The sequence below is a fragment of the Mauremys mutica genome, chromosome 4 (genome assembly GCF_020497125.1).
Source record: "Mauremys mutica isolate MM-2020 ecotype Southern chromosome 4, ASM2049712v1, whole genome shotgun sequence".
Taxonomy (NCBI): Eukaryota; Metazoa; Chordata; order Testudines; family Geoemydidae; genus Mauremys; species Mauremys mutica.
This window is the reverse complement of record NC_059075.1, coordinates 107,955,909-107,983,023: the sequence shown is the minus strand read 5'-3', so window position 1 is coordinate 107,983,023 and position 27,115 is coordinate 107,955,909. Positions and strand designations below refer to the sequence as shown.

The 27,115-nt window shown below is 44.8% G+C and overlaps 1 protein-coding gene and 1 long non-coding RNA gene across 2 annotated transcripts in view; one reads left to right on the top strand and one right to left on the bottom strand.

Annotated features, from left to right (window-relative positions):
* IGF2 (insulin like growth factor 2) overlaps positions 1-17,651 on the bottom strand; it is a 36,527-nt gene extending 18,876 nt beyond the window's left edge. Inside the window, exons 1-2 of the mRNA XM_045015043.1 lie at positions 17,328-17,651; positions 1,493-1,655 (exon numbers count right to left, since the gene is read on the bottom strand). Of these exons, the coding sequence (XP_044870978.1) occupies positions 1,493-1,655; positions 17,328-17,426 (262 nt within the window). The 5' untranslated portion in view covers positions 17,427-17,651. The remainder of the gene's footprint in view (positions 1-1,492; positions 1,656-17,327) is intronic.
* Positions 17,652-17,817: 166 nt separating this feature from the next.
* On the top strand, positions 17,818-20,818 carry LOC123368021. The gene is made up of 3 exons (XR_006578667.1): positions 17,818-17,953; positions 19,281-19,359; positions 20,659-20,818. It is a non-coding gene; the product is annotated as an uncharacterized LOC123368021 (long non-coding RNA).
* Positions 20,819-27,115: the final 6,297 nt, after the last annotated feature.

Here is a 27,115-nt window from a genome sequence, read left to right as displayed (position 1 = left end):
ATAGCAAGATGTAAGTATTCTTTAATTGGGGGAGGGGAGAAATAGCATCCTTTGATTGAAACACCTAAACAAGACTCTTGAGACAAATTCAGGGTGCAGCTCTACTGAAACCAGTGGAGCTGCATCCTCACTGCAGAAATGAATTTGCCCAATGTAAGGCTGAAGGGATGAAGAGTGACCCTGTCTACATGAGGAAAACGGCCTGGTGCTAACCGCAGTATGTTCATCCTTCCTCTCCTTTCCCTCCTATACCTCACAGTTGTTGAATCCTTTAGCTGCTAGTATAAATGGGACAAAATGATGTGATATTGTTAAGGAAAGTGTGATGTGATTGGGTCTCTATCATACTTCCAGTAAGGCCGCTGAAGACATTTTTGCCCTGCATGCCAGCAGCTAAACAATTTTTTTTTTGACACCAGTTGTAGAGCAACAGGGTGAGAAAGGACTGTTAACCACTATTGTCAGCAGTGGGTCATTATCCATGCTTGGGGACTTTGAAATTCACTGGGAGTGGCCTGAAACAGACAAATACAGACAACCAGAGCTGCACAGATAAAAGGAAAAATGAGTATTTCCTCTTACATCAATTTATATTGTTATTGGCAGCTTTTGTCCATAAACTTCAGGTAAAACTGTATGTGGAATGCCTGATTGGATGTGTGTGTCTGGGTGTATGTACAAGCTTTCACACATGCAGGGCACAGATTGAGCATGCAGTAATAAGAAAATGACTTGGGAAAATCATTATGGCAATTGCATTCTTGCACCACTGTGATCAACTTCCCAGCAATCTCCCTGCTCCACTTCGGATATGGGAGTTTTCTACCCAGCGAATACTCCTAGCTTAACAGGCAGCTTCCTTTTGACACTTCTGGCACAGCCACATGCATGAAAAACAAGGGCTTCCTCCAGTATGGTAGAGTCTTCATCACACTTGGGGCCTGATTCTCCAGTCTTGCTCCTTGGGTAGTCGCTTATACCTGCACAAAATAGGTGTAAGATGCTACAATTTTGATTTGTGTAGCATTTGACACCTTCCACTTTATACTCGTGTAAGTGATGACACAAAAGTGCAAGAGAGTAGAGAATCTATGCCCTCATGTCTTATCACAACTGCTAGTGTATTTCCCATAGCCTTCACTTTTTGGGTGGTGCATTGAGCCCGGGTAAGTTATGTTAGATCTAATGCTCGGTCAGCACATGGGGGTATTGATACCAGAGCACGCAATATGGCACCTCCAGTCAGAGAGATCTTTAGAATGAGCTGTCTCCCTGGAAATGAGCTGAATCCTAGTAGTGTGAGCTGCCCACCAGGGACATAGGACCAGTGCTCTTAGAAGTCGCCTGTTCATCCACAGGGATGAAGCATGTGTGATTGTGTCTGCACTAATGTATCTTTGGAGGAGAATGTTTCCTGCTGCATGCTCCTCCGGCTTCCCTGATGCACAAGTAGCCAGTCAATGCAACACAAAAAAATGCCAGAGCTACTTACTGAAGTAGAAGCCCCTGTCCCCACAGACAAACTGCAATGTGTCTACTAGTTCCCCACCACAGAGCGTTTCAGCAGTGCCATATGCCGACGTGGAGTCCGCTGTGTATGCCAGGAAGGTGAGTGCAAGCAGCAGTATCCGCCTAGAGGCGCACATCCTCTGCACCTGAAAGACACAAATTCAAAATGTTAACTATGGTGCAGAACCCCACTCGAGTGTTCTCAAGGCACCAAGCACAACATGCATGTGTGCATGCACAGGAGAGCTTGTGACTGTTTGTGTAAGGAGAACCACATGCTCTTTTGCTTATTTGCGAAGCATTCAGACTCTTCTGACAGTGGATAAAAACAAGCAATTGCCAGACAACATTCATCTTGCCACTTGCATACAGCTGGCTTCCTCAAAGTAACACACCTCTCAGTCACCCAGAGAAGATTCTGCCTCTGAGGGAAGTTCCCATTTTTGTCATGGCCAAGGACAGGTGGCCTTATTTGCTGCCATCAGATGTTTCTTCTCCTTTTTGCTCAGCCAATCTCAAGGGCTGAGCTTTGAATACAATCTTTGGGAGACTAAAGGTGGGGTTACAAAGAGATCCCTTAGAACTGCCATTCTCTTCCTTATGGAAACACCACATTAGTCTTTCAGACACCAAAAGTTAGGGCTAAGGCATCGTAGGTAGGGCTACATTTTCCACAGCAATAATTTAAACTGTGATTCCGTGGGACTGTTATGTGCTACCATTTCTCTGTTCAACTCCAGCCATGAACCTCAGTACTGACGTGCTGCATCCCCCTCTATTCCAGTCCCAGGCCTCTGAGCAGTGACTGCCAAATGTGTGGGGGGCAAGGGGAAAGTTGATTGTGGTGGTGGCCGTGCAGGCCAATAGTCTCTAGGGTTACACAACCAACTAATCTTATTTTATTTGTGGCCTAAATCAAGATTTGAACCCAGATCTCCAGAAGGTTTAAAGGCCAATGCCTAATGCCCTCCATCACAAAGTCTGTACCTCAGGTTCCCCTCCCTAGCATGTTAGGGCCTGATTTTGATTCCACATGGGTGTGCATGTAACTCCATTAAGTGCTACCACACACCCTTGGGTGGCCTTAGGCAAGCCCCTTTACCTCAGTGTCCCACTTTCAGCCTCTTTTAAATGGGGGTGATACCACCTCTCAGGGGTGAAGAGGCTAAACCCATGCATGACTGGAGACCGGGATACCTCAGTGATGAGCACCTCCAGAGAAAACCCTGATATAAAGCAGCATGGTGAATGTGGCTGCTGAAATCCAATCAGAACTGCAGGGGGAAAGAATGGCAAGATGGCAACTGGAATAAGGCAATTTTGAGGTCCAAAATTAGTGAGAAAAAAATGCTGTATTAGCTATGTACTTATTAAGCTCTCATCACCAGAGCATCTGAACAACTCTTAATTATTAATGGATTTTTATCCAGCTCACTCTGGTGAAGCAGCATGGTTTTATTCCTGTTTTACAGATGGGGAAGAGAGGCCTAGGGTAGTTTAAGGAGACTTGCCCAGGGTCACACAGGAAGTCTGTGACTAAGCCTAGAATTGAATTCAAGTCTCCTGAGTACCAACCCAATACCCTATCCACAAAGCCGTCCTTCCTACCAACTTTCATAGTAGAGTATCGCTCAACCCACCAGTGATAGAAATAATCTGACCTTAAAATGGTTACTAGTCCCTTTTAAATTATGAAAAAATAAAAGGCTATTTACCACGTGCGCCAAGCATGGCGGGGAAATATGAAGGGGAGCCGAGGACTCCTCCAGTGAGTGTCTTCTTTTTCCTGTTACAATTTTAATGTTTGATTTCTTATTCGAGATGGACCTGAACCAGAGCCCCAGCTCAGAACATCCCTAACCTAGTTCTGTGATTCAGGCCTCGTTTCCATGACCAGCACATGATTTTGCTAGCTTGTATGAAGACATGTTCTGAAGAAGCTGCAAACAGAAAGATGCCCATCATATCCTCATTTGCTGGTCCAAACAGGAGCTATAAACTGATACGATCTGCCACTGTCCCTTGTAGTTCTGGCTTGTGCTCCCACGAGCCAGTACAGAGGGTACTTGTTAGTCTTGTTAGTCTTCCTAACCTGGCAACACTCCTAAAATGCTCCTATTGGAAGATGCTTCAGTTCAGGCCAGATATCCAGGCTGGCTTGTAAAATTAAAAAGATAATAGAGGAGTTTTTAAACTAAGGGCTGGGGGACAGCTCACAGGTGTAGAGGAGCACAAGGTTCAGACAGACACATCTCTTACAGGGGATATTCTAAATCCTAGTAAGGAGGAGACGATAGAAGTTGATAAAGTACAGGTAGGAACTGAAGAGAAACAGTCAAACAAAAAAGAGTTCTATTCAGTTACATCATAGGAAGGCAGACAACTAAATATTGACACATTTTCTAAGTGCTTGTATACAAATGCTAGAAGTCTAAATACTAAGATAGGTGAGCTTGCATGCCTGGTATTAAATGAGGATATTGATAATAGGCATCACAGAAACTTGGTGGAACGATGATAATCAATCCGACAGAGTAATGCCAGGGTACAAAATATATAGGAATGACACAGTACATCACACTGGTGGGAGAATGGCATTATATGTGAAAGAAAGAATAGAGCTGAATATAGTAAAAATCTTAAATGAATCAAACCGTACCATAGAATCTCTATGGATAGAAATTCCATGCTTGAGTAATAAGAGTATAGCAGTAGGAATATACTACCGACCACCTCACCACAATGGTGACTGTAATTGTGAAATGCTCAGGGAGATTAGAGAGGCTACAAAAACAGAAAACTCAATAATAATGGGGGATTTCAACTATCCCCATATTGACTGGGAATGTGTCACTTCAGGGTGGGATCCAGAGATAAAATTTCTAGACACCATTAATGACTGCTTCTTGGAGCAACTAGTCCTGGAACCCACAAGGCAAGGCAATTCTTGGTTTAATCCTAAATAGCACATAGGATCTGGTCTAAGAGGTGAATACGTTTGATTTGCTTGGTAATAGCAACCATAATGTAATTAAAGTTCATATCCTTGTAAAGGGGAAAATACCAAAGAAACCCGCCACAGTAGCATTTAACTTCAAAATAGGGGAACTACACAGAAATGAGAAGGCCAGTTAAACGGAAATTAAAAGGAACAATCACAAAAATGAAATAGTTGCAAGCTGCACACACACACCCCATAATAGAGGCTCAAATTATATGTATGTCACAAATGTATTAAAATAAGTAAGAGGACCAAAAATTTCCACCATGGCTAAACAGAGTAAAAGGGGCAGTTAGAGACCTCTTTTAAAAATTAGAAGTCAAATCTTATTGAGAAAAACAGAAAAGTGCATAAGCTCTAGCAAGTCAAGTAAAATTAGGCAGGCCAAAAAAAAAATCTGAAGAGCAACTAGCAAAAGACATAAAAACTAAAAACAATTTTTTTAAGTACATCAGAAGCCGGAAGCCTGTCAAACAATCAGTGGGGCCACAGGATGATCAAGTAGCACTCGGGGAATTCTTTGTACCGGTGCCTTTACTGCTGGCAAAGTGAAGGAGATTCCCACACCTGAGCCATTCTTTTTAGGTGACAAATCTGAGAAAAGCAACAAAGAATCCTGTGACACCTTATAGACTAACAGAAGTATTGGAGCATGAGCATTCGTGGGTGAATACTCGTTTCGTCAAAGCTTATGCTCCAATGCTTCTGTTAGTCTATAAGGTGCCACAGGACTCTGTCACTTTTTACAGATCCAGACTAACACGGCTACCCCTCTGAAATCTGAGGAAGTTTCTCAGACTGAGGTGTCAGTAGAAGAGGTTTTGGACCATATTGATAAATTAAACAATAAGTCACCAGGACCAGATGGTATTCACCCGAGAGTTCTAGAGAAACTCATATATTAAATTGCCAAACTACTAACTGTGGTATGTAACCTATAGGTTAAATCAGCCTCTGTACCAAATGACCTGCAGATGCCTAATGTAACGCCAATTTTTAAAAAGGGCTTCAGAGGCAATCCTGGCAATTACAGGCCTGTAAGCCTAATTTAAGTACCAGGCAAATTGGTTGAAACTATAGTAATGAATAGAATTATCGGACACATGGATGAACATGGTATGTTGAGGAAGAGTTAACATGGCTTTTGTAAAGGGAAATCCATGGTTCATCAATCTATTAGAATTCTCTGAGGGTGTCAGCAAGCACATGGAAAAGGATGATCCAGTGGATATAGTGTAGTTGGACTTCCAGAAAGCCAAATCAGAGGCTGATTTGACAAGGTCCATCGCCAAAGGTTCTTAAGCAAAGTAAGCTGACATAGGATAAGAGGAAAGCTCCTCCATGGATCAATAACTGGTTTAAAAAATAGGAAACAAAGGGTAGGAATAAATGGTCATTTTTCACAGTGGAGAGAGGTAAATAGAAGGGTCCCCCAAGGATCTGTACTGGGACCAGTGCAGTTCAACATATTCATAAATGATCTGGAAAAAAGGGGAAAGAGTGAGATGGCAAAGTTTGCAGATGATATAAAATTACTCAAGATAGTTAAGTCCAAAGCTGATTGCAAATAGTTACAAAGCGATCTCATAAAACTGGGTGACTGGGGAACAAAATTGCAGATGAAATTCAATATTGATAAATGCAAAGTCATGCATACTGGAAAACATAATCCCTGCTATACATACAAAATGAAGGGGTCTAAATTAGCTGTTACCACTCAACAAAGAGATCTTGGAGTCATTGCGGATAGTTCTCTGGAAATACCTTCTCAACGTACAGTGGTAGACTGTGATGGGGGAGGCTGTACAGGAAGCAGTCAATTGGAGGGAGACTGTACAGAACAGCAAATCCCAGAGGTCTCACATAAAATGAGTTGCAGGGCCAGAGTAAGTCAGTTGCTGCAGGGAGCCCAAGGAGGGTTCCTAGCAGCCTGTAGGAAGGTAGCACCTTGGACAGAACAATTGCTGGCAGGGACCAAGGGAGCTCCTGGCTTGCTGCTGGGACTTGAAGGCTGGAGGCCCTGAGAAGAAGGCGAAGAAGGGGCTGGAGCCACGAGGAAGTGGCTCAGGGGACTTAAGCAGCACTGGTGGAGAAGTTAAGGAGGGCTATCTGGATGCTGCTATCTACAGGGTCCCTGCGCTGGGACCTGGAATAGTGGGTAGGTCTGGGTCGTCCCCCCCCCACTCACCAATGGGGAAGTGGCTGGACTGTAGAACTTTGAGATACTTCCCCCTGGAAGGGAGACAACACGGATGGTGACATAGCTGGAGGGCTGAGTCATGAAGAGGACGCTGTGGCTCCTGGACTAAGGAGAAGGCAGTGGGGGAGGCACCACCAGGAGAGGGTGCATTGGCTGAGAGAGCTAATCTCTGAGATGGCCAGCAGGAGGCGCTGCTCTGGTGAGTGAAAAAACTAGCAATGTTAGGAACCATTAGGAAAGAGATAGATAATACGACAGAAAATATAATTCTACTATATAAATCCACAGTACACCCATACTTTGAATACTGCATGCAGTTCTGGTCGCCTCATCTCAAAAAAGATATATTAGAATAGGAAAAAGAATAGAGAATGGCAACAAAAATGATTAGGGGTCTGAAATAGCTTCCATATGAGGAGAGATTAAAAACACTGGGACTGTTCATTTTAGAAAAGAGAAAACTAAAGAGGAATATGATAGAAGTCTATAAAATCATGAATGGTGTAGGGCAAGTAAATAAGGAAGTGTTATTTACTCCTTCACATAACACAAGTACCAGGGGCCACCCAATGTAATTAATAGGCAGCAGGTTTAAAACAAACATAAGAAATTCCTTCTTCATACAATGCACGTCAACCTGTGGAACTCATTGCCGGGGGGGGGGGCGTGTCTGTGAAGGCCAAAAGTATGACTGGGTTCAATAAAGAATTAAATAAGTTCATGGAGGATAGGTCCATCAGTGGCTAATAGTGAGGGTCAGGGATGCAACCCTCTGCTCTAGGTGTCCCTAAACCTCTGACTGTCAGTAGCTGGGATTGGACGACATGGATCACTCAATAATTGTCCTGTTCTGTTCATTTCCTCTGAAGCATCTGAGACTGGTCATTGTCAGAGACAGGATACTGGGCTAGATGGACCATTGATCTGACCTAGTATGGCCGTTCTTATGACCCTGCACTACTGAGGTCAGTGGGGACTTCATGGGGGATCAAGCTCTTAATCACTTACTGAGGCTTTGGCCTGCACAATGCCTCCACTGAGAAGCACCAGGAATATCACTGAGCCATGATTTCATTTTCATACACTCTTCCAAGCTAGAGTGTTTCCTATGAAAAGGCTTTCACCTGATTTAATGGCCTGGGCTGGGAGTCGTGACCAATGCTCCCTGGCATTACCTCAGTACTTCCTGTGCACTTCAGTCATATCCCAGATGTAGCAACATCACGGTTGTGATATCTAATTAGCACAATTATCCCATTTTTATGAGGCTTCTGATTGCTTAACATCCCATGGGCTTAAGCTAAGCTTGCAGCTCATCACTAGGGCAGCAGGTGGTGTATAGGCAGTGTCATTGCACAAGCAGCTGATATGGGGCTTAAAGACAACCAAATCATTCCCCACTTCCAATTAACCTCCCGCTCACATGAGCACCATGGTTAACCAAGAAACTTGTCATCAGTTCCTCCTACCCCCAACCCCACCACAGTCAGTTCCTCAGAAGGGGATTGCTTAATTTTGTGTTTGACAAATCTGGGCAAAAAAACAACCCTCCGCAGCAGGACAAAGATATCGGGCTTTGTCTGTCTCCGAAGCTTGGAAGAACCCTGATAAAATCCTCTCCCAAACCACAAGCCTGTATACTTTTATCTGCAATAGTAGCTAGGGTCACACTTTAAGAATATCTGTCAGGCAAGCAAGTGACCCCCGCCTCCCTTGCTGCCAGTCAGCACTGTGGGACTGCTCTGAAAGATGCCATGCACAGAGAGTCTCACTGTTTCACAACCCAGAGAGAAGTCTTGTCCAAAACTCACGGGATAGCTGCTCTGAAACAAAGGTCACGTCCTCCGATCCACCCCTCACCAAACAAGCCAGTATTCAGCTACCTACTTCTATCCCCATCCTAACCGCATAAGTGAACCAATGGGATATTCTGAAGTGAGTTAGTGCTAGACCTATCGGTTCCTCTCTAGTACCTCTAGTCTAAACTCATTACAAGTCCTCTGCCCTGGAAGTGATACCCTCCACCCCAGACAGAGAACAGGGGAGAGAGCTCCTTTCCTACCCACCTGTGTGCACTAGCAGAGAAAACAGAGCAGCAAGTAGCCACAGAGTCCCGTGGACTAAACACCTTAGGCCAAATGCCTCCATGGAGTTACTCCATGGAGTATTCGGCTCTTCCCCTCCCTGCCAGAGCCTTCACCTTAACCAAAGCAGCAGCTGTGGCCTAGGCCCCAGCAGAGTTGCCCACAACTGGTTTTTCCCTTAGTGTCCCCATCCTTACCATGTACCATGAGAGAATAAAAACATACCAGGAGGGAGAGTTTTTGTCAGCAGTGCGACCTGATACACTCCAGTTCTGTGGGGAAAAAACTTTAGTTCTTTTGGAAAATGCCAGCACCTCCAGACTTAAATTACCCCTGTTTTGTTATTTAGTGCTAAGCTGGCCCCCCACCCCTTCTCCCCATACCGGCGAGGAGACAATCAGAGTAAACTCGTGCCATCAGTTTACTCTCCACCCTAAAAATGACCCAATGACTCAGGTACCGAGCCCCTTTTTAATGTCCTGTATTAAAGATTGTGAGGACAGAGATGGTACTGATGCTGTAATCTAACCCAATACCGATATGGCCATGTGTGATCCAATGAACTGCCTAGTCTGTAACCCCTCCTCTCACTCTGAATGCTGGCTCTCTCCAGACAGATCTCAGGGTGATTTTCACCTTGCGTGTATTTTTTCCCCTCCCTTCCACAGATCAATGTAATGAGAAACCAGACAGGCAAGCAAGCAAGCAAAAAGCATATTTACTACCTAGTGCTGCACTTTCTCCTTGGTTAAAGCAGCTGCAACACTACACAGTCCCACAGACCTTTATTTATCCATTTGCCATGTTTATTCTCTGGAATACCCAGCAGGCTTGACCACATGACAAGTTCTGTAGGGGCCTTCTGACCTCTGTGACATTGTCACTTGCAGAGAGTGCCTGGAGGTCATTCGATCTGCTCTCTTTCCTCTCCAGTTACATCCCACCCCAATCTGGAAGGGGAGAGGCGTTTCAGGGGTCACTTCCGCAAATGTACAAAGCCTTTCTTTTTCTGGTTACAAAATCACTTTGCAGGAGGAAGCCTCCTAAATTCCAGTCGGGATACGCTGCCCATTGTCAGAGAGATCTAGGTTCAGTTCCTAGTTCTGCCACAACCTTGCTGTGTGACCTGGGGCAAGTCTCTTAATCTGCCCTTGCCTTAGTTCCCCACTGGTAAAATAGGGATGATACTCCCTTTCTTCCACCCTTTGTCTGTCTTATCTATTTTGACTGTACGCTTTTCAGGGCTGGGACAGTCTCTTACTGTGTGTATAGGATTTAGCACAATGAGGTCTTAGGCACTAGCAGAATACAAATAAATTAGGGCTGAAAATGGCTGGCAATATTCAACCTACTCAAGAAGTTTTTCTGGCTAAGATGTAAGATGCACAGCACCATGTTGGGGGGGTGGGTCTTCACTAAGAAAAAAAAATCAACTCGTTGTACTCTTCTGAAATCAGGTTGGCTCCGCTGTGTGTATAATGCTATTTCTTCTTGCCTGCATGGACACGAAGTCAAAGAGTCCTTACCAGGGTTAAACAATTATCCTATAATGTCATTATAATATGATTTTCTCTACCCACAGAAAAGTAAAAACCCACCAGGTTTAGAAAACTTGTTGGGCCACAAGCATGTTTTATACGAGTTTAAACATGGTTATTTTTTGTAGCATTGTGTCCCTTGAGTGGCTAGTTTTACTGTAACATTTGTCTTTGGCTCCTCGCTCTCTCCTCAGTTCATTGTAATTTCTCTGCTCGTTCAGCGACACCTGCTCCCGCACAACGTTTCCACATTGTTCAGCAGAGGAGCTGTTCCTCTACTTGTGTGCATCAGTGTACAGGGCCCCAGATGAAATTGCCGGTTTGGGGAGAGAGAGGGAGACTGAATATCCCTCTCCCCTCCAGAGAAAGTCATCCCTCTAGGTCGGGGTCTAACGGAGAAGCAGTGTGAGGAGAAGCCCCTGTACTGAACCCACACAAAAGTTGCCTCTTCCAGGCCCACTGCAACATAAGATAGGAGGATGCAAATTCTTCCTCTCAGTTACCCAGGCTGATTGGTCAAGTAAATCAAACTTAGGATTCCCTTAGATGATAACAGGCTTCTACCATCTGCTTCCACAGCACTGTTCAACAAGCAAGGAGCTCAAACAAGACAAGAGCATGAATTTTATTCACCTGCAGCAAGCCATTGGCCCCGCACTGAGTCAGGTGTGTCTATTCTCCACCCCATTTCCCAGAGACTAGCTAAAAAGGCTTGTCTGTTTCAGGGATTTTTGCACTGATATAAGCTACGCTCATGTAAAGCCCCAGCGCAGATGCATTTGCACTGGGGTAAAGTGGGGCTGAAACTGGGGCAAGTTTATATAGTAATCTCTTCAGAGAAGGAGGCTGTTTGCACAATGGCTTGCACAGTGGGGCCCTGATCCCTGATTTGGAGCCTCCACGGGCCACTAAAGTTGTCCCAGTGAAGCTCATCCATACAGGATTTTCTTCTCTATTATAGCTACAGTATGGCTATACCAGTATAAAAAAATGATAATAATTAGGGCTGTCAATTAATCGTAGTTAACTCAAGTGATTAACTCAAAACAAATTAACTTGATTAAAAAAATTGTGATTAATCGCAGTTTTAATTGCGCTGTTAAACAATTCCAATTTAAATTTATTATAAATATTTTTGAATGTTTTTCTATTTTTTAAATATATTGATTTCAATTACTACACAATGTGAAGTGCGGGGCTTACTTTATTTTTTATTACAAATATTTGCACTGTAACAAAGATAAACAAAAGAAACAGTATTTTTCAATTCACCTCCTACAAGTACTGTAGTGCAATCTCCTTATCGTGAAAGTGCAACTTACAAATGTAGATTTGTTTTTGTTACATAACTGCACTCAAAAATAAAACAAGGTAAAACTTTAGAGCCTACAAGTCCACTCAGTCCTACTTGTTGTTTAGTCAATCGCTAAGACAAGTTTGTTTATATCTACAAGGTCCTACCTATAATTCCCCACCTTGTAATGCATTTTCATGATAAAGAGATCGCACTTCAGTACTTGCCTAAGATGAATTGAAAAATACTATTTCTTTGGTTTATCCTTTTTAGAGTGCAAATATCTGTAATCAGAAATTATAACAAAGTAAGCACTGTGTCCTTTGTGTTGTGTAGTAATTGAAATCAATATATTTGAAAATATAGAAAACATCCAAAATATTTAAATAAATGGTATTCTGTTATTATTTAACAGCATGATTAAAACTGTGATTAATCGCTATTAATTGCTTTAATCATTTGACAGCCCTAATAATAATTAGACGAGCCCTGAGTGGTACTCAGAGATGCTGCAATAGCAGTCTCACCCATGCAGTGGTATGCCAGCAACACGTGAGTGGCCATGTGAGATTATGCAGGATACCTGCACTCTGCTGTGTCGTGAGTTGAAGCTTGTGGCACAGCCTCCCCTATTGCTGTTACAGATTTTTTTTAACGACATACAGCACAGTCAACTGGGTATGTTAGCTCCATTCAAGTGCTGGAGAAGAAGAGGCCAACGAGTTGTGGCCAACCGAAGGTACTGGACCAGAGCTGAGCTGAGAATGCAGAAGTTCCTTGTGTGCAGGTCTGTGCTTACACTACTAGACCCCTGTGATGTCTCTCTCCTGTGTGAGCTCCCAGTCAGGCAAGATACCAAACTTTCCTTCTTTGGTCTGGCCCACTTTAGAATTTAATTCTACCAGAAGGATCAAATTAAAGAGATGGCCCAATCTGCAAGATTTGAGTCAGAGACAGTGGGTCCAATTCTTCCCCTTGGGAAATATATGTTCCATTCTACGCACCCCATGAAGTGGGCTGTAGCCCACAAAAGCTTATATTACAGAGTGGGTTTGTAAAGCTGCAATTCCCATGTGATAGCATTTCACACTCACTGTGCCCTGGTGTAAGTAATTACGCGTGTAACAGGGCAAGGGAGAATTAAGCCTAGGTTAATAGACTTAATGAGTGACTTAAGCTCATGTATTCAACCATATTAGGCAGAAGATTGCATGACAGTTACACAGGGACTGCCTGATTCTCAATTACACCATCTCAGGTACTTATGTGCCTCCCCTATCAGCATACTGTTGGGGTGCCTCACAATCTTTAATGACTTTATCCTCAATGCACCCCTCAGAGACAGGGCAGTGACACATGGGGAACCGAAGCGCAGCGAGATTGAGTGACCTGCCCAAAGTCACACAGGAAGTCTGTTGCGAAGCCAGGCTCCCAAATTCCAGGTTGATGCCCAAACCATTGGGAAATGCTTCCTCTCTAAAGGCCCCTTGTCACCACTCTGGCAGTATAAACAAGAATCCGGACTCTGATTTTCAGAAGTGCTGAGTATCCAGAACTCCAGCTGACGTCAATGGGAGAATGCAGATGCTCAGCATCTCTGAAAGTCAGGCGTTGACTTAACACACACCCAGGACAGAGGTGATGTTACCGCTCCAGAGACCTGGGAGTGTCTGGAAGTTATAAGGGGGCAGGGGAAGGTGTTTCATCTTAATACTTAGAATGTCACAAGTGTGGGTCTGCTGTGAAATACCTTCATCCCATGTTACTGTGACTGCTTTGTCATTCTAACAGTCAGAAGAGAGAAGCCTTCCCCGTATAGGAAGGGGGAGGAACTCAGAGCCAAGTGCCACGTCAGATGGCACAGTGGTATTATGAAGGAAGCCTATGCTATGCATTAGTCTGGAAGTGAGTAATCTTTGTACAACGTGCCAGTGTGGCTCCTGGGAACATGCTTAGTGAGCCCCAGTGCTACCAGTTCTCATGATATTTGGTGTTTCCTTAAAGCTCTAGGTCCTGGAATCATGTGTTTGTATGAAACACTCAGCTTTCATTAAAAAAAAGAAAAAAAAGAAGAAGTTTTTAGCCCTCATGGTTGAGATGAAAGGACAGCTCTCAAACACCAGAAGGCAGATAACATGAACCCCAAGTGTGCTAGTTTTAAAAATCACATGATTTAAGCCAATCTCATGATTTTTTGGCATGATTGTTATATGCCGGAGGCTGGCAACACTATGTTAGCTCTTACTTTCTTGTGTCTTAAATGGGAAATGTGCTCCCTCTCTGCCCCACTCTGGGAAGAGGGTTCCCTTCATACCCCACAGCTCCCTCTGCCCCACACTGGGGGATGAAGGGGTCTCTCTCTGTACAGTAGGTGTTAGTTTCCCCAGCAAAGACTATTGTAGCTATGGGGGGAAAAAAATCAAACTAGAAAAAGGTGAAAGGGGTACTCAGTATTATTTACTCGGGAGTGTATTGCACAAACTTTGGTATGCAGCCCAGAAATATTTGATTTATTGCATTAAAAAGGGAAATGAAATCTTGCTTAACTCCTCTAAAGACAGCTGGCAGAATCTGGAGAAGGGATTTCAAAGTCAGCCTTATTTGCCTCATTTAACTTTTTCTGATTTACTCCAGGTTTTGGAAGCAAATACAGCAAAGCAAGGGGAACGATAAAGAGAGAAGAGTTAAGCCGTTTAATCAGAAATTGTGGTGATTGGAGTTTTCTGGCCAGTGATATTCCCACAACACATTGAACTGGCTTTAGGTCTCGGCAGAGCATGGTTAACCCTTTCAGTTCCATTTCATACAAGTGATCAGTGTGTGTATTTTATCCCTCTCTCACTGAAGCCAGTAAACCACACACACATCGCCCCAGCCATTCTCTAGATATAGAAGCTTTTAAAGCAAAGACAAACCAAAGTAGGATTTGAGAGCTCAATCCCAGGATATGCACTGGTAGTGGACAGGAGAAGGTGGGCCACCTGCAGTGCTCCTACGTGATCCTGGAAAAGCATCAGATTCTCTGTCTCTCTAAAAATAAGACCTATGTTTTCTTTATTTTAAAAACTAGAGCAATTCCTTCTTATAATGCTCTGTTATGCAGCTGGGGCCTGATCCAAAACCCACTGTCATCAATGGAAAGACTCGCAATGACTTCACTGGGCTTTGGATGAAAACTCTGTGTAGTAGTTTGGTCCAGCCAGTGATCCTCCCACACAGGTTATAGTAAAGGATCATCAGTAGAAAGCACACAGACACACACACATTTTGGCTTTGAGATTTTGCTGGGAAGGGGAAAAACTCCAACAATTTTTTTTTGTAGGAAAAGTGAATTTGTTTATCCCTCTATGAATTTTCACAGAAAGCCCCTTTGAAAGGTTAAGTGAACATGTGCCTGTCAACAAATCGGAGCTGGTTTTACAACTGTGACCCATTCTCCCCACCACCAAACTTGTCAGTTTTGATCCAGAGAAGCCCAAACCAGAAATGTCATCTGGTTTTACAGCCCCAGATTATGGTGTTTCATTGTTTCCTTAATATGCAACCGGAGTCACCCTCACAAAACCTTGGACCCAGACTCCTGAACTCTCCTACATTGATCCAAACAAACTCAGGGGGAAAATAAAAGCCCAACAACCTGTTATGTCAAAAAAACAAAACCTCTTTCTGCAAACCTTGGGCTCCACAGCCTGTCCTGGTGTTAGGAAGAAAACTATATACTTTGTATAGGGAAGTTCCAACCTAAGGGTTTAAAACAGAGGCTCTCCCAAAGTCTCTATTTAAAACCACCCACACAAGTCTTATTTTTACACTTGGTTGCTCGATGTTGCCTGAGCAAGACCTAGTGTATCAGAAACCCTGTTAACGTACCACTGGTTGAAAGCAAGGCAGCCACATCTGCTGGTATAGTTATGTTAAATCTAAGTTTCCTCGTGTGCCCCAATTCCCTACCGCTGAACAGAGTGCTAAAACCTTTCCAAGTTGCTCTCTTAAAACAATTACCGTAGGGAAAAGCAATTGGGAAGGAAGGAAGAAAAAAAAATAAGACTCCACACAAAGTAGAAGGCTACATGCCAACCATTAACTCTCACTCCATTTTGGCTTCGTTTTCTTGTTTTTCCTCTCTGAATTTTCATTCCTCTGAGACCGAACATGCTGCAGTGTTTTTCAGAATAGTGTTTAATAATCTCTTTAGGCTCTGAAGCTAAAGAACTGTCTGTCCCTTCCACACAATGCACAATCTTAATATTCCCCTCTTCCCCCGCCAAACAACTTAAGAAAAGCATGCAAGACTTCGTTAGAAGAGGTCTATTTAAAGTTCTGTCCAATAGCCCATAGGTGACCTTGCATGACCTCATATAATAGATGTGAGATCTAAACACCCCTAATTTGAGTGCAGATCAGACTGTTGTGCCTTGAACCCTCTAATATAAACACACACACACTTAAGGTGATCTTAGTATTTGTCTATGAAATAAACATTCCTAGTTAGTCCCATATATCATTCTCCATGCACAGCCTCCCATGATCACCCGTTATTCAGTTTCCGACACTGGCTGTGGTGTTGGTATACAAGGGCAATGCTTCTCATTTACTTTTAAGCTTTAAATGAACATATGCACACACGCACAAGCAGCAGAAAATCCATTTAAAAAAAAAAGTGTGCTACACTCCAACTCCACTCTGGGAATCCCGGCACGATGCCAGTATCTCCATTCATACGAGGACTCAGGAGTCCAGAGCTAGCATATGAATTTCCTGCGTTCCCTCAATGACAGGTCTCAACTCCCCTCCCCTTAGTGAAGAGCAATGCCCCACCAGGTACAGTGCGCAGACATACACCAGTTTTCTAAGGCTGAGCCACCCCCTTGCAGAGCACAGCTCCCATCTCAGACCTCTATAGCTGTGCATATACAGCCAGTCCCCACATGAGTCCCTACCGTGCAATGCTGTTACAGCCTAGCCAGCAATTTGTGCCACCGTTCCCTTTTTTAACCTCTTAGGCTCCCACTGGGAGAAGTCCAGCCCTCTAGTTTAAAGTGAGGCGACTCAGTCTGGGCCGTCATTTGAGGTCCCTCTAGCGACCCGAAAGGGGAACTGCAGTCAGGGGGGAACTTTTGCTTTTCTGTTTCCAAAACCCAAGCTCCACACGCAACCAAGGAAGAAGGGGGGGGGAGGGAGAGGAGCAGCTCATAAATACTCTCGTTCTCCTACACCGGTCACTTTTGCAAATATCCAATTGCACCCTCTTGCAAGGACTTCACCATCACTCACACAAAAGATGCCGGGATGCAGCAACAAGAAATACAAACATTTCACCCAAACGCTGCTCCTGGTTGTAATCACGTTGTTTGCATGACTCCAAAGGCTAAGCTACACAACCCAAACCCTCCTGCCTTGCTTAAAAAAGAAAAAGCCAAGCCCGCCCCCCCGCTCCTGCAGGAGAGAGATCTCTCGCAGTGAGCTGGGCAGCTTTTTTAGCTCATTTCCAACCCGCGTCCTTCTGTGAACTGGGGACACGCGCGCGCTAAGCAAAAGGAAGAGGCAGAGTGGAGGCTCTGGATCTGCTGGGCTGACCATCAGAAAGTCTGATGCTACTGATCTTAGCTCAGCGAGCCCCCTGGCTGCCCCCTCTGCCCTGGCCCTGCCTGCTATGGTACTAGAGACAAGCCCAACATGGGTTGTTTAATGTTGTCCTTACCTTTAAACTTCCACTGCTACTTTCAACTTCTTGTGTGCAGCCCTGGAGTAAGGCTGGGTGACTGTAGCATTCATCCATGTATCTCTCTGCTCCTGACATGCTTCTGTCCTGCTTGGTTTGTTTGTTTGCTGTTTAGTGTAATTTGGGGGGAGGTTTTTGGTGTGTCAAGTCCTTGTTTTACGAGGATGATGTTTTTTCTTTGCTGTCTCTTGGCTTGTTCTTGCTTTTCCAAGAGTCTGAGCTGGTGGGGCTTGGTTCTCCCAGCTGCAGCTATATTCTCAATTAGCTGCTCCACATCTGAGGAGACAGGCTGAGAGCACTCACTGCCCCTTCTTTTATACACCATCCAATGGGCATGCTCCAACTTCTACTGTAACAACGATCAAGGCAACTCAGCCAATAACCTTGCAGAAGTTATCTAATCCCGCTTTCCCCCTCCCTCTCTCTCTCTCGTGTAACCCTCGGAGTCTCACACTAGGAAAAAGTTTCAATAACATGGTTTCATAGAATGTTCCTCTCAGGGGGCTGAATGCAGCTACTGCTCCATACAGAAAAAAATATCTGTCCTTTGGGTGAGGGCAGAAGGAGGGTGTCTGCTTTCATCGCATGCTGCTTTTCAGATGCAGGTAAAAGGAGCAATAAGAATGCAGACAGATGAATGCATTTTTTATTTTTCAGAAAAGAGCAGATCATTCCTGGGCTGTCAAATGCCCTACTACGGCTACCAAATTCCAGACTAATGCTACCAAATCCTTAGGAATGGTTTCCTTTGAGCTCATCAGTGTTTCGTTTAATTTCACCAGTATTCCTATGAGGAAAGAAACCCAATGTCAGCTGAGTTGTGCTTCATTAGCCAATGGGTACCAAGTAGTGAGTCCACATTGTTCTTTCCATGGGGCAAACTACCCATTTTCCACACTGAAATCTCTTCATCCAAGTTAGAGAGTACTTTTCTTTAAAGGTGCTTGTTTCATCTTGAATCTGATCTTTCCTCCTTTTACACAACTTCCTCTGAGCTCCTTAATTTGGTCAAAATTCCTCGCTTACCAAGAAATAAAATCTAGATGGCTACTCTAATATTTGATCTTTATTTTCAATGGCTGCATTTTCACCATTGGTCCTGCGGGTTACCTCCTCGGGTAAAGACATGTTTCAGTGATTAGTGAATGTGATTTTCAGTCAGTGAAGAAGTTGGTATGGGAGGCAGGATTTACAGTCATCTACCGACTGAAGTGACTCGACACATGCAGGGTTTCAGAAGCAAAGGGGTAGTCATGGGAGGGGGTTGTTCACTGTGACTGGTAAGCTGTTAATCATTTATAACTTCATTAACATCCTTGCTATCCTAAAGTAAATATGGAGGCTTTGCCTATCTAGGGCAGACAGATACAGTATGTTCTGCACCCAGTGCTGTATGCTGGCTCTCATGCTCACTTTTAGTTGTCAACCAACCTAATGAAGGCCCCATTCTGCAAAGATTTATGCATATGAATAATCCCATTTAAGATAATGGAACGGCTCCCATATTTATAGTTAATTGTGCGTGTAAAATTGTGCAGGGTTGGAGTCTAAATGTATTATTATTGCTATTGATTACTGTAAAGCCCAGAGACACCCACTGAGATAGGGGCCCCACTCCGCTAAGTGCTGCAGATACATATAAGTAAGATAACAGTGCCCTGCCCTGAAGAGCTTACAATCTATATGGACAAGACAAAGCGTAGGAGGGGAAAGAGAGGTGAACTGACTTGTCCAAGGTCATGCAGCAGGTCAGTGTCAGAGATGGGAATAGAACCCAGGTCTCCTGACCTCCCAGGTCCCAGTCAGTGCCCAAATAGTTAATGAAATTCAGTAGCTAGGATGTACAAGGCATGGTTACAATGTGCCAATGCACACTTACACAACAGAAAATAATGCTTTATTTTTATAATTGTTGGTTTTTTTCTCTCTGAGGTTGGGAACCAACTGAAGGATTTCTCCAAACAAGTGGAATTTAGAAGATTTCTCCCAAACCCTCCAAAGACAAGGGCTGGTACGTTCTCTATAGGCTTTTGACCTCCCAAAGGACATATGTCACCCTCTCAAGAATCAGGTTGTTCTTTTGATCACATCATTCGACCCTAATTTTCTTTCCATGTCTGGATTGTGTCATTGCATTTCAGACCCACCAAACAATCCAATGTCAGTGCAATGTCCTTAAACTAAAGATGTCATCAGAACAGGGAGGAGGGCATGGTGCTGATAAAACATACATAAAGGAAAGATTTTCACCCTAAGGTTAGGCACCTAAATCCACACCTCAGTGGAAATTAGCTGCTAAGTGCTCAGCACTTTTGAAAACCTGGCCACTTCTTTAGGTGCCTAAATAGGGATTTATGAGGCTAACTTTAGACAGCCAAGTTTGGAAATCTTGTCCATATACCTTTACATCTCATCCAATGTAAAACTTTCAGTAGATGGGAAAGAAAGTTGTATTCATTTTCACAACGATCCTTCCCCATTTGTTTAAAAACAAATCCATATCCATGGTGGTCAAATGGGGCTGTTAGCAGCCCAGAGAGAAGAACTGACTTCCCTTCCCCCAACTTGCCACCAGCACCTCCTTTGAGTAGACAAAAGAAACCTAGAGAGGGTGAGAGGACTAATCTCTCTAAGAAAAACAAGTGATTTTCCAGTAAACAACTGCAACAGCAAACAAAGAGGGTGAACAATAATGATAATCAAAAACTATATTGTAAGGAAGAGATGACCCCATCATGTGAGGTGTCTCACCAGCTCAGTGAAAACAGCCAGCATTTTGGGTGAGCCTTCATCATCAACAACATCACCACGGACAACAAAATAAACCCCACAAGTTGCCATTGGATCCACTTGTGTTTGTGCCTTTGATCTTTTAATTGCTTCTTAGTTATCCTTCAGTGCAAATAAATAGTGCATTGTGTCAAGAAAGAGAGAGAGAGGGGAGGATAAGAAAGAAAGAAAGACACAAAAGAAAGAGCTGTTGACTGAACGAGAAAAAAAGCAGGTTATTTTCCCATCTTTAAAGGAGTGAGTGTGTCTGTATTTGAGGGATGGGGGTGGGGGGGTGAGGGGAGATTGGAAATCAAAGCAAAATAAAGAAAAACACATTAAGCCTCAGGCAAATATCATCCTTACATCAGGAGGAAGAAATGGGGGAGAGGGCAAAACCCAGAATTAACCTCGTTTGAGTTTATTCCCTGAGAGGTGAATTGATCCAAAGAAGGTATGATGTAGCAGCAGAGGGAAGAAAAATAGCTCTGAAGCTGTACTGACAGCTAACCATATCACTTCTTTCTTTCTTTCTTTCTAGCATTTCCATGGAAATACTCACTGGAATGTCATGGGGAGGAAAGTCCAAACTCCTTTAAGCACAAATGTGAAACTCTGACAGGCACAATCAGCCCTTCCAAATAACAAGGGACAAAGTTGGCCTTTATAGCAATGTACAAATATATAGAATTATGACTTTCTGTGTATGGCTATGGAATAATCTTTACATTAAAAGAGCTTGCCAATGACGCCTGGGAAATATGGTGCAGGAGGGCAGATGAGAAACTTTATAGATTGGAATCCTGTTGGGGCAGGGACTGTGTCTCACTATGCATCTGTGTAGCACCTAACAGGATAGGGCTTTGATCTCGTCTGGGGCCCGTAGGTTTTACCCAGTAACAAATAGCAATATTCTTCTGTCACCCACTGGATGGCTTTGTGGAACAGCAGCAACACAAAGGCAATTTTTCATGCTACAACACCTGCCTTCTGTCAGTAGCAAATCCCTACAATCTAAAGCCGGGCTGAAACACAACATTGCACAGTTTGACTAAAGGTATGGTTTTAAACCGTTGTAGATAAGCTGATGCAAACCCCTGTGTGAACACGCTGAAATCAGTTTTAATCTGGCTTATATTGGTTTCGTTTGCTGCAATACATTTACAGGCACATGCTAAACCAATATATTCAGTTTTAAAGATGTTTAAGTGGGTCCATATAGGGGTTCAAATAAATGTTGGTTAAATTGGTGCAACTTATGTATGTAGACATGGTCCAAGATCCCCTCTGCTCCTGATGTATTCTACAGCTGTCTTCAGGCTGACTCTACTTCTATCTGTGGGTCTCTCTCTTCATAGAAAATCCAGAAGAACTTCACATATAACAGGTATACCTGGTCTTGCCTTAGGCAGGGAATATCACAAATTGGGTAATATTTTAAATGTGTCTGATACATCTTGTTACAATTAATGTACACATAATACAATTTATGAACTATATACTAGATCTTGATTTGCCATAGAGATCCTAAGCAGGGTGGAATGGTGGAGATAAGTCTGTTGAGTAATTAATTGCTTTAAAACAGCACAGTATGTTGGCTAAGACAAAAAATACTTCTGAGGAATTCTGGAATCCCAGCTATGTATCTTTCAGGCATGTCTTTGACGGGTTTTTTCCTTACTGCTGCGCTTCAGTCAGTGGGTCCTTGTGTCTAGTCCTCATTGTCTTCAGGATGATCATTGGATGTGATTCTTAAGTGTTCTCCAGAAGCCACTTCCCACATTATCAGAGACCCTCACCTGCTGACTCTTTAGATCCAACAAACGGTGTTGGGAATTCTGATCTGAATTTTGAAGAGTCAGCGCAGCAAAAAACCTGAGGAGAGACAAAACAGATCATTTTTATTGTCTGTTTCTACCTCCTCTTCTGACTCACTTTTTGGACTGCTAGGCTTTCCACAACAGAGTAGTTCTTTGGTCAGGCTCTTTTCAGAGAAAGACAATGGTCCTGGGTGAAGGTACTGGGCTAGAACTCAAAAGAGCTGGGGTCAGCTTCTGGCTCTGCTACAGTCTTCCTGTGCAACCTGGGTCAAGTTATCTATTCTCTTGGTGCCTCAGTACCCTATCTGTAAAATGGAGGTGATAATGCTTCCTTTCTCCATCTTTGGTTGCAGTATTATTGTAGTGAGGCTGGTCCCAGGATAGGAGAGAGACAAAGTAGTTGAAGTAATACCTTCTACTGGACCAACTACTATTTGTGGAAAGCTTGTACCTTCCACCAATAAAAGATATTACCTCTCCTACCTTCTCTCTCTCCATCTTGTCCATTTAAATAGTAGGCTCTTCAGGTCAAAGACTGCCCCTTGTGGTATGTATGTACAGCACCTAGCTGCATTGAGGGCTGTAGATGCTACTGTACTATCAACGATGATGTTGCTCTTGGAGTCAGTGAAATTGCTTATACTCTGCTTTCATTCCTATTCCTGATGCGCACTGTGATGGGTTTGATCAGGAAGTCCAGCTATGAAACTGGTGGTGAATTGCCAATGTTTTAAATGAGGAGGTCCTTACAAAAACGTTCCCCTTCTGCCTGGGATAGGCCCGCTGTACCAGGGATGTGTGCGCTCAGCGTGGAGAGGGAGAGAGTGGGAGAGCTGAATGATTTGTTTTATCATTTAAACAAAACACGTTCTCATAAGCATAACCAAGGAAGGGAGGCAACAGCACTTGGCAAATGAACGTACACTAAGTGCACTTCGCTGGAAATGTTTATACTCTGCTGCTGAGAAATACGCTGAGCACATTGACAGGACAGCATGGTGCTCCGCTTGTGTAATTTGTAACAGGGTGAGGTGAGGACCTTGCAGAGGGCCCTGAGGACATTCTCCTCCCCCACAGGAGCACGATTTCTAAAATACCTGCCACTTGCTGCACCCTGGTACATTCTCAAGGCCAGGGGAGGCTCTAGGCATTTTGCCACCCCAAGCACGGCAGGCAGGCTGCCTTCGGCGGCTTGCCTGAGGAGGGTCCGCTGGTCCCGCGGGAGGTCCTCCGAAGCCACGGGACCAGCGGACCCTCCGCAGACAAGCCGCCGAAGGCAGCCTGCCTGCCACCCTCGCGGCGCCGGCAGAGTGCCCCCCGTGGCTTGCCGCCCCAAGCACGCGCTTGGCGTGCTGGGGCCTGGAGCCGCCCCTGCTCAAGGCCCCAGATGTGCTCTCCAGAGGCATTTATGTGAGGCAGAAGCAGCAGGGATGGTTTGGCAGCATCAAGGAGGAGGGGGGTGAATACGCCTCTTTTGGGTGTGATACAACTCTACCAAGGGGAGCCCCTGACAGCACACCACCACCCGGGGTTATTACTTGCAGGACTGCAGTGTACATAAGAAAGAGGAAATACGACTGTGGGCTTAATGCACTAGGCTGGGATTCAGGAGATCTGGGCTCAGTTCCCAGCTCTGCCACAGACTTCCTGTGTGACCTTGGCCAGAGTTCCAAAAGAGCTTAGCATCTAGCACAGGGGTTCTCAAACTGGGGGTCACAACCCCTCGGAGGGTTGCAAGGTGGTTATGTGGGGGTCTCAAGCTGTCAGCCCCCAGGCAGCAGGGCATGTATGGCTGACAGCCCCAGCCCCAGCTGCCTTGAGGTGGGGGTTACACTCAGAGGCTTGCTGCATGAAAGGGGTTGCCAATACAAAAAGTTTGAGAACCACTATCTAGCAGCTTTCATGGGGAGGTACTGGGGACTGTGCACACCTGAAAGTGTGGCCTTTAGTAGCTCTGTGCCTCAGTTTCCCATCTGTACAGTGGAAGTAATAAGACTCCCTTTGTCTATCTTGTCTGCATAGACTATAAACTCTTAAGGGCAGTGACTGTCTTTTACTAGGAGTATGTTCAGCCCCTGGCACTCTCATAATGCAAACAATCAGGTTTCTTTAATTGTGATACTGACAACTTTTGTTTTAAGGTCCTTGTACTGCCCTTACACTGAGGAATGAAACGGGGATGCTGAGGCAATGGCATCTCTGCAATTGAAGGCCACCTGGCAGAGATGCCAGAAGGGGCTGGGACCCTCTGAACTGCTAACATACTGGAAAACAAACCCAATTCACTTTTCTGGATCCTCAAAAAATGCAAGTAGCCCTTTAAAACCATGAGTGCATGTTCAGAATATTGTCACACGAGCATGTGTTTTTGTGCCTGACTGGGGGTGAGCATTGTTTCAGGGCCACCCAGAGGATTCAGGGGTCCTGGGGCAAAGCGGGGGAGCTGCGGCGCTTGTATTCACCCGGCGGCGGTCCGCGTCTTCGGCGGCATTTCGGCAGCGGGGGCCCTTCAGTCACTCCGCGTCTTCGGCAGCACCGAAGGGCCCTCCGCCACCAAAATGCCGCCGAAGTTCCAGAGCGACTGAAGAGCCCCCCACTGCCGAAATGCCGCCAAAGACCCGGACTGCCACTGGGCCAGGGCTCATGGCACATTTCGGCGGTGGGGGGCCCTTCAGTCGCTCAGCGTCTTCGGCAGCACTGAAGGGCCTCCTGCCGCCGAAATGCCGCCGAAGACCCGGACTGCCACCAGGCCAGGGCTCGCGGGGCCCCTGTGGGGCCTGGGCCAAATTGCCCCACTTGCCCCCCCACACACACCCCGGGCAGCCCTGCATTGTTTAGTTAGAGCATGGGCACAGGTGATCTGGATGCTAAGTCCGATTCTTCCATCGATTAGCTATGAAACTTCAGGCCACTCAAGTAATGTCTCTGCCTCCTCAGTTTCCACAACAGTCAAATCTACATTGGGTGGTGGTTATATGTTCTAATGCTAATGTACTGGTGATCTGAGGAGGAAAGGTAATATAGAGGTGGTAAGTACTAATGCTATCATGCTGCTTGGGATATGGCAGATGATCAATCCCCATGCTACAAACAGGAGACAGGTTATGTCATCTAGTCCTTTCCCCTGCCAGCCAGGGCAGAATCTGCCAAATCTGGGAACTACAGAACAGATACAACTTAGATAATGTTTTCACTTACACTTTAACCCTAAGGAGCATCGTCAAAAAATAACCAATGTCAGGTCATGCTAGGACTGGTCAATGAATGTTGGATGGGTGTGTGGAGCTGATGTGACTTGACTGAAAGATTTGTGAAGAAAGCTATTACCTATATTTTAGTGGCCCCGGGCCCCGCAGGGACCCCCCACGAGAGTTTTTTGGGGGCCCTGGAGTGGGGTCCTTCACTCTCTCCAGGGGCCCTGGAAAACTCTCATGGGGCCCAGGCTTCCGGAGCTTCTTCAGCTCCGGGTCTTCGGCGGCTATTCAATGGCGGAGGGTCCTTCTGCTCCGGGACCTGCCACTGAAGTGCCCCGAAGACCCGTGGCGGGGGGTCCTTCTGCTCCGGGACCCGCCGCTGAAGTGCCCCAAAGACCCGCGGTGGGGGGTCCTTCCACCCCGGGACCCACTGCAGAAGACCCTAGGCCCCCTGAATTCTCTGGGCGGCCCTAAGACATCCCACTGATAGTCTTATGATGAATAGCTTCCCCCACCCACCCTCCAATTACCAGTCAGAGGAAAACACCAGAGAGCTGTGGAGGGAGGAATCACTCTTTAATGACATAACTTAACAGCCTTTTGAAAATGTACAGCGATATCATTAACAAGCCTGTTAGAGGACCAGCTCCCTCCCCAATGGTGACCAGAAGCAGGGAGGACTGGGGCCCACCCTTTATTTAAGAGGCTGCTAATGTGGTTAATCCCTCAATTTCATTTAGCAGCTCAACCTCTCATCTCTTCTCTTCTGTCCCCTCCCCACCCCACCCCACCCCACATATCTCCACTGCCTTGACTTTCTTTTCATTAATTTCTGCCCCAGCAGTTTAACAGATTAGAATGCACTCATGTATATCATTGTGGCTTCATTAAAGTCATTGTTATACATCAGGTGAAGACCTGACCCTTTGCATGTAGGAATGGTCATGCTGTGTCATACCAGCTCACCCTAAAGGCCTGGCCTAGACTAGCGTGCCCCTTTCTTTGTAATTCTATACATCCTTTTGCTCTGTTTATTGCACAAATGGATCAGTGTGAACATTCCAGACGTGACTAATGGTGCTTAATCCACTTGAAGTTCTGCCCACCATCCACACTAGGGCTCCACTCAGTTCAGCTGCAGTGCCTTCTGGGCAAATATCCCAGAGTTCCCATCAGCTCCAAGCAGCTGTGTATTCTGGGAGATACTGCAAGGCTTTGTGGAATATTTTGTGTGTTCCCAGAGGAATTTTGAGAGGCGGGATCAAGCACCCATAACTCCTGGGGAAAATCTCCTGATTCCCTGGCAATGTATCCCATAAAGCTCCTGGAGAATGCACTATTTCCAAGCTACACAGAGGTCTGGCCAAATGCCCATCACATGCTCCTACATCATCAGCAAAATTTTGTTATGGAATGATCTGTCCATAGAAGTTCCTTCCTAAATCAGCAGTTAGTGAAAAGCTTATGCCCCAGAGCCTGAGAATTTCTATCCCTGATATGTTTTTATCCTGTATAACATAACTGCATTGACCCAGGATTACAAACAGATGGCCCGTTTCCACAGACCCAGTTCCTGCCCCTTGATTTATAGGCACCGACTCTAAATGTTAGTGACAGGAAGATTTCTGTGCCTGGATTTAAAGTGTTGCTTCCATCCTACATGCCACTGGTGAGACATTTTTAAGTGCCATGGCAAACAAAGCACATATGTGGCTAAAACATTCCAGGCAATGCCTACGTGTGCTTTTATAAAGTTCTCTCCAAGTTCTGTGATTGGTTGCATTGATAGTAGAAGAGTTAAATGGATTCCCAAGGCAGGTGGGGCAGTGGTGGGTCTGACGAGGTAATATCATAGACATGTTATTTGAAAAGCTAAGAATTGTGGAATTCCTCACCTAATCGAATATTCCAACAGTTTAAATAAAAGTGAAATGTAATATAAAAGATACCACTAAATCAAAGTACAAAGAAGACTGAATTAAAA